Source organism: Opisthorchis viverrini, assembly GCF_000715545.1.
Source record: "Opisthorchis viverrini unplaced genomic scaffold opera_v5_2, whole genome shotgun sequence".
In the NCBI taxonomy this organism is placed as follows: Eukaryota; Metazoa; Platyhelminthes; class Trematoda; order Opisthorchiida; family Opisthorchiidae; genus Opisthorchis; species Opisthorchis viverrini.
Window position 1 is genome coordinate 3,235,915 of NW_008751658.1, and position 8,100 is coordinate 3,244,014.

Consider the following 8,100-nt stretch of genomic DNA (forward strand, 5'->3'; position numbering starts at 1 on the left):
GCAAATATCGCAGCTTTTATGCCTCCTTCGGATGGGATGGCAGCCATGCACCGAAAGATTGTTACAGATAAACAATACATATTTCACCAGGGCGAGCGGAATCCGAAATTGAAGCCCAACTTCATTTGCTAAGATGTTTCATGAGATTTATCACCCGGACATTAAATATACGTACATCCCGCGAGTTTCAAAAGGTCTATACGTTGTTCATAACCATATTTTTATTCAGAGAACCACCCTAATCAAAAAGACCCATTCCCATATCGCTGTCACTTTCGCTTTCCTCGGCCGGAGGAGCAGCGGCTGGTGCAGCTTGCTTCTCTTGGACAGTAGAGGGAGTGCCAGACGCAGTCTGGGGTGTGGTAGCTGTGATAGCAGCCACGAATTTGGAGGGATCAGCCAAGTATTCTTTGACCTGAGAGAAAAACAAGGAGGAACGGCAATGTTATGCGAGATCTGATAGTCACTCAGTGAATAGTAAGCAGTGACTGGATTAATATCAATATATTTATCACCCCAGCCGCAACCACTCCCTGTGAGTATGCGTCACTCGACTGATCTTTACAGCAAGATTGCATACGCACAGGTCGCAGAAAAAAACGACTTCAAGTACTATGTTTTATCATTTTTCGATTCAAGGTTCCAACTTTGTTTTCACTATAGGGCTTTACTCATTGTACCCATTTCCTCATACTGTCGAGGATGATGAGGGCTGAGGAGTCATTCCTGAAGACCGGATCCTCTTTGAAATCTTCCACAAGAGAACCGAATGGGTGGATGAAGTGGACGAGGGCTCACGCCGTCGGTCGGAGGAGATAACATCGCTTGACTTATACGAGCCTTATGAGATTCGCTACTCCATGCCTCTGAGCCGCAATGCCTAACTTCCGATCATCAAACATGGAAATCCAAACAACGGTAATTCGTACTACCCTCATGCCATCACAAAGGCTTATAACGTAGCGTCTGCGGACTGCAACATAAACTCGTCACTCGACTTCACCCTCGAAATCTACTTACTCGTCCACCGTATGTCTAGTGAGGCTCTTTCGTTGACCGGGATGGTCGGTGCCCATTTGTCACCAACTATCGTCAGGAGTTCTCCTTCGGAAATCTCCAGTGTGTTCTGATACTTGAAACCTCCTGACAGATTCAACAACAACAGATTCAACAGATTCAACAACAACATTGTTCGAAACCGGGAAGCAGTTATTCCTAACAGGTTTAACCAAAGTTAGTAAAAAACAGCAGGCCATACATGCGTCGCTATCCTTCGACGGAATTGAAGATAGGTAGCTCAGTTAGCGAAACCAATATAGTAGTGTTGAGTTGTTATGACTTGATGCATGTACTTGGAATGTACCTACATTCCAAAACATTGCCAGTGCAACTTTGTATCGGTCCCTTGGCTTCCTGCCCACTATGGTATATCAAAAGGCACGGTAGCTCTACACAGCCCTATATGGAGACCAATCAGGGCGTGTTCGTTTGGTCCGTATCCTGCACGTGACACATCCGTCTAAATGATGTGATGTTCGGTTATTAGGGACGGCTGGCCTCCGGATAGGAGTGTGACTCGGTCCGTCAGTCACGACTCTAGTTCCTCCTCATTCCATCCCATACTTGACGAACCAGGAATTCCCAATCACGTTAGAAAAAAGCAGGTTTTTTCAAACTCTCGGTCGCAGTCCATTTTCTCCCTAGCTATGTATCCGTTTGCCGTCTTTCCGACCCAATTGTATTTGTCCATTGTTGTCTCGAAAATGTCCGCCACTTGTCTCCAGTATCCCGTTTTCCAGAATATCTGAGCCAGATTTGACTACCGCAACCTTGAGGACAACGCCCCCTTAAGTTGGCACCAACAGGGGGTTCAAGGACTACTGTACCACAGATGTCTGCTCACACGTCTGCTATTTCACTCTTTTGGGGAAATTGAGGTTATGCCGAATACACCGTAAAGGTCTGACCAATTGGCATGAGGAGTTCCATATCAAGCTTCTCTTGACCACTTGGAGCGGAAATTTCCTGGACAGTATTATCTCTCACTCAGAAAAGCGCACTGGATTTCACCAGGGATCTGATCTGTTCCAAAACCGTTTCTCCCATGGAGTCATCACCATATTAATCTTACCTTACTGCTCCTAGAGTTGCATTCCGATTCTATGACGGGGCACAAGCCATTACTGCACTACTTATGTCACCATCGTCGACTGGGACTTGTCGAACAGAGGAAGGTCTAACCCAACCAAGTTTTTCCAAGTGTTCGCTTCTCTTCGTAATTTCACTCCCGACTCAAATAAGTTAAAGAGACGTACTGTGTGCTCGACCAGCCGGTGCTAGCGAAGTTCTCATTATTTTTGGACGCCCATCTCCGTTGGTTCCTGTTAGGCGGCAATCCACACGGACCCCACTTTGCCGCTCAGTCAGGTGCTGCTACGTCCGAGAAACCTAGCCCACACAAGACCGGCTGAAATATCGGGACGCTTGCCGGTCCGGCACCAAGCCGAAATCTGATTGGTCGAAAATCTGGACTAAACAGCCAATTGGCCGAAAGCCGGTTGCCAATGGCGCGTCCAGAACGCATCCGAATTTCCAGAAAGTTGTTAACGCCTATGCTATATATATGAAGCACTGTGTTCCTGACTTCGTTTTACGGGTTAATATATGTAGTGCACCTATGGTGGTTGTTTTGACGTGAACGCTAGCTTGGGAGGCCTAGGCCGAGAACTAAGCTGGGAAAAATACCGTTACTACAGTTCCCCATTAACGAAGTCATTCTCCGATACACAAGAACTTTATACTATCTGTTCGGGGGCCAGCCGTCCCTAATAACCGAACATCACATCATTTGGACGCATGTGTCACGTGCAGGACACGGGCCAGACGTGGCCATGCCCTGATTGGTCAGAATGCCAGCCAATCCGAGTCAAGCACCTTGACTCGACGGTTCTCGCCCCCTCACGGACATTCTGGCACGACCTTGTGGAACACTCTGTGACTACCCTATATATATACAGTTGTAATGATCTTCCTTTGTCTCCATAAAGGGCTGTGTAGAGCTACCGTGCCTTTTGATATAACATAGTGGGCGGAGCAGGAAGCCAAGGGACCGATACAGAGTTGCACTACCGTACATCAAGATATAACACTATCCAAAACTCCTGCCCAATGGCACCACCGAACTATAACGCTCCCCATGGAGAGCTCAGACAACGGCCATGAACACTGGGCGCCATAAAAAGTGATAGATGAGAATGGACTATAGCCACAGTGCTATTAATCATGTGCATATCGAATGAAAGTTTGAAACAGCTGGTGCGAGTGAGCTTTTATGGTTCACCAATACCCAACACTAGTCTCAAGAACAAATCATATCCTGGCCTCAGTGGCAATCTATTCGGTAGCTTGTGTTTGCTTGCTAAACAGCGTTACATGGCCCGACGATTGTTACAGAGAATTGCCGGAAATTCTTTGTAAGGAAAGTATAGACATCGGATGACCAGAGTCAATCAGTGTATGCAGGTCACCAGGGCATCATCACACAGCACTATCCGAAACAGCAGTAGCAGCTGCAAAAATTTGTACGGGTATTGACTGTAGCCACTACAGTTTCAGTTTCGGTGACCTAGGAAACACAAGTACACATACTCACTGAGAGCAGCAGCTGATTACATGAAATGTAAATTAAGCAAGTGGCAGTGGGAGAATCGGGAGGGGAAGCTGTGCACTGAAATCAGAAGCTTGAATGCATACGCGCCACTGAGCGCGCAACAGTACCGTCCGCAAACACCTATAAGCACTGCCATGTCATGTTTCGGAGTTCCCACTTAAGCATGAGGTAATGACCAGCGTGAGTCTGCTTTGGTACTCACCTTCACAATGCGATTCCACATCATTCTTTCATTTCTCATGGCTCGTTCCCACCACTCGCATGGTTGTGCGGAGGGTCACCTCAAGGAAGTTAGCGTGAGTTGTAGTTTTACCGGGATAACCCGATTGAATTACCCAGCATTACTTATCGGTTCGAAGCTGTCACCGAAAGCGTTTACTACGAATTACCGCACCAAGTGTGCAAAACCAACTAAATCAAATCGACTAAAATGTCCACTGATCGATTAGCCTAGAATGTCACACTTATCATACGATAATAATTTGATCTTTCAAGTCTCTGATTTATGACTGTACTTCTGCAGTGTAGGTTCATTAATTTGCAACTGCAGCAGCCAGCTGCAACCGGCCGAAGGCATGGCCGGCCATCGAACACTGTGGTCTCAAAATAAATCGGAATGTTCAGTACAGGCAATATTGATCATCCCTAACCGGACGCATACTTCCGACTTAGATTGACAAGCACATTAAGATTAGTCGACACACTTCGTTGCTCTTGATTTTCAACATAATTAGCATTAGTCGGATATCCAGAAGTCTACTGGACGAATATTGAGAAACAATTTCGACGGTGTTTCGCACGGCGTAACAACACAAAGGATTTTTCCAGTAAACCTGGAAATCCATACCTGGAACCCAAGAATGAGGTTGGCTCGCTACCCGCGATAACTAACTTTTCGTGGTACATAGTACCTGAACCTCTTAGTATGAAACCTACGTCAAGTAACTATTCGGATGTATCTTGTCCATGTTCGGCTTCCTGAGCCGAGGGAAGACACCATGTCCTCGCGCCAGCTGGTTCAAAACCATGTAACGGTATATCTGATATCGGGTTGGTATCATAGTACACCCACCAGGACACTCAGTATCAAAGCGCGCCCGACCATACGGAAGGCGAACGACTCATAGGCAGTAGGGCACCAGACACGACGTAAGCAACAAGCTCGTCTAACCAAATACAAAATCTTTGGACACGGAATCCGGTCTGGATCTTGGTGACTTTTTCAGGAGATTTTCGGCCTTAACAGTTGCCACGCACAACAAACGCAGCCTTCAAACTGCCATGACAATATGAATAATCATCCAGCTGTAATACCCTTCAGGTGCCTAGTTGACATGCCATCTACAGCCGAACACTCGTCTTATAATAGTGCCATTGCGGAAACGCTGGCTATCAAGACCAGAAAACGCCTCATCTCTGCTACTGACAGAGGCAACATCTCAGTAACATGAAATACAGCAGTGATGCAGCCCGGAGCACAAAACCCGAGACTTAGGGATATACTGTCTTCCCCAGATCGGTGCCCCACATTAGCGAACATAATAATAATAATAATAATAATAATAATAATAATAATAATAATAATAACAATAATAATAATAATAATAACAGCAAACATGACCACAGCTACCGTGCAATCACCTCACCTGTCATAATACAGTCGAAACTAATTCAATAAATAAGGTACACAAAACGGCCCACAGAATCTATTATCTCTCCATGGACCGTTATAACCAAGTTCAGTGTCAACATGATCTAACACCGCATGGGGGCAAAGTACATGATAAAGAAAGGGATGACGCTGGTGCGTTCATTCAACGACACCCGAGTCGTTTTCTCCATCTGGAATACGAGAATGAGGTCATCTGCATATTGCAAATCGACAGGGCTTTCGTCAACACTTACCTGAACAGTGACATATGGAAGTTCTGGAATTACATATAGGAGCGTAATAGCAAGGATGTGGGCAGTCTCCTCATGCACACTGGGTGCAAAATCCTCTACTTGCGACGAACTTCACATGTACGACCCTGACACTGAATAAGACAGCTCCACCGAATAGTACAACAAACAGCACAACAAAAAGGAGACCTAACGCATACAAAACCTGGAGGGCGAATGAGCCGATAGAGTGCACCAAGATCAATATTTGCTGCACGACAAGCAGCTTGTCAGGTTAGGCTGAAAGTTTGACAATTTTTCCATCCAGCCGGTTGCTCGTTCGCCAGGTTCACCTTATCAATTGGTCGTTCGCTATAGTACCGACACACTCACTCTACACAGGGTGGACTTCTGATCAGGAGTCTACGCAGGTGTGCGTGTCCGGGACTTGGGTACGAGCACAAGATAACTCAGCGCAAACCTACTGACCGGAAGGTCCGTGGTTCGAATCCGGTCTTTGCATCTCAACTTCTGCCTAGTCTTGAGCAACCTGGCAGTATCTCGGCCCTCGAGGAGCATGGCAGCTAGGCACCGAAAAGGTGCCACAGCTGAAATATTCATTCATTCACAAATACGACTATTGGTTGGAATCTAGTCCAACAAAGCTCACTCAGCACGGGTTGAGCGTGATATAGCGACCACCAACCCTTCCACCAAAATCACAAAAAAAACCGAAGAATGAATGGTGAATTAGCTTAACTCATCTCAAACGGCTTGACACGAATAGCACGGGGGAAATCTAGTATGTGCTTCAGAGACAGCCCATTTCGAAAGAAAAGTTTCGGAAGGTGATGGTTGTCCGGATGCTTAAGAATACAAGAAATCTTTTGAAGGAACCGAGCTGTCATTTGTGTTCACTTAATTGGGATGCAGTATCTACGCAAAACAAAAAGCTGTTCGGTCGTGACATCCTTTACAATCAATCAATTTACCAGCTATAAGCTGTGTAGCATATGCACATTGGTTCAAGCTGCTGCAGTTTCAATCATCAGAAAGTGTGATAGTGCGGAAGACACGGTCAAGCCTTATGTTCAATCGGTTCGGAAATCGGGCAGCTACGCAGTGAAGACGATAGCTCTGATGCATGATCACCAATGACCACGCGGCTGGGCCATTTCCGCCAGTCTCATTAACCATCGGTGAGTTGAGTCATGGGACCACTATCCAGGGAGGCCGCAGTTGTCGACTGGACTAAGTTTACTGGTGAGTTTTTTATACTTCATTGCCAGGTCATACACTATCCATCTCTCGGTCGCTTCCACTTAGCAAGGGGCTGGGCGAAATGAGCTCTGCGAGGTAGATAGTCCTCTGGTGTACGAATTACATGTGCTAACCAGTGTAACCTATGAAGCATGAGTAATCCTGTTGGTGTGGAGAGTTCCTTCTTCCTAAAACCATCTGGAATACCTCGGTATTGATGATTCCTTTGTATAAAACAGCTACAAAACCTTTTTCCTACAGACAATTTCGTTTTCTGCACTTACTACTCCTATCTACTAAATACCACTGGCCCTCATCCGTTGTGACGACCTGACCTATCGTATGTACACCCACCGTTGATAAACGGGACTGAATTTAACATTCTCGCACATTGTGGTACCCAAAACTCTGTCCTACCATAGCCTAGCTGACAGTTAGGAAGAGATAGGTACGACGTTATGTATGCCACAATTCTTCAAATAAAATCGTCCAACAGAATTTGGAGAGGACAGGTTTCATACCCGTACAACAGAAAACTCGACCTTTAAACGGAAGGCACATATAGCACCATCACCGCAAGTGTTTGAGATTGGCAACGTCGCCCTCATTCCATCACGGCAAACATCCAAAGTACCTACACCTCCAACCCCCATGTAATCTGGATAGAAATTGACAAGAACACCACTGACATCGGTTAGCCGCCATATCGTGTCTCCAGCCAAGCCTAGGGAAGATTACGTGGAACACATGCTGGAAGGTAAACAGAACCACACCTTTTCATAATATCCTTCATTTCCCTCCACGATGTCAAACTCTATCTACCTCCAGATTTCTACCACTCCGAATAAGCAAGGAAAACGGTAGGCAATAACTTGGCATGCGCACGAATGACAAACTTCTCAGCTGGTATTGCTGGATGCTGAGTGAAGTACAATCTGATTCATCCAATTCCTGTCTCCTCATTATCCGGTTTCGGTTATGGAAGGTGTGGTTCCCTCCCAAGTAGCGGTTACATGGCCTCCTGGGCAGATGAAGCTTTTGACTGCTTCCAGTACGTCACCCTTTAAAGTGACATCAGACCTAAGCTCTCATTAATCCTACGGTCGTGTCCTTTACCTGGAGGTGCAGAACATGCATTATATAGTCCCATCTGTAGTATCATCATGATCGACAGCATGACATTAGTGTTCAACGCATTATATACATCTGTAGTATCATCATGATCGACAGCATGACATTAGTGTTCAACACCAATGCTTCACTGCCGTACAACCATGACTTATTTATTT

The 8,100-nt window shown here is 45.9% G+C and overlaps 1 protein-coding gene across 1 annotated transcript in view; it reads right to left on the reverse strand.

Annotated features, from left to right (window-relative positions):
• Window positions 1-200: 200 nt before the first annotated feature.
• The window catches only part of T265_00229 (hypothetical protein), a gene marked incomplete at both ends in the record, with an annotated part of 12,334 nt that continues 4,434 nt past the window's right edge, over window positions 201-8,100 (reverse strand). Inside the window, 3 exons of the mRNA XM_009163937.1 lie at window positions 201-415; window positions 5,471-5,575; window positions 7,450-7,535. Of these exons, the coding sequence (XP_009162201.1) occupies window positions 239-415; window positions 5,471-5,575; window positions 7,450-7,535 (368 nt within the window). The remainder of the gene's footprint in view (window positions 416-5,470; window positions 5,576-7,449; window positions 7,536-8,100) is intronic.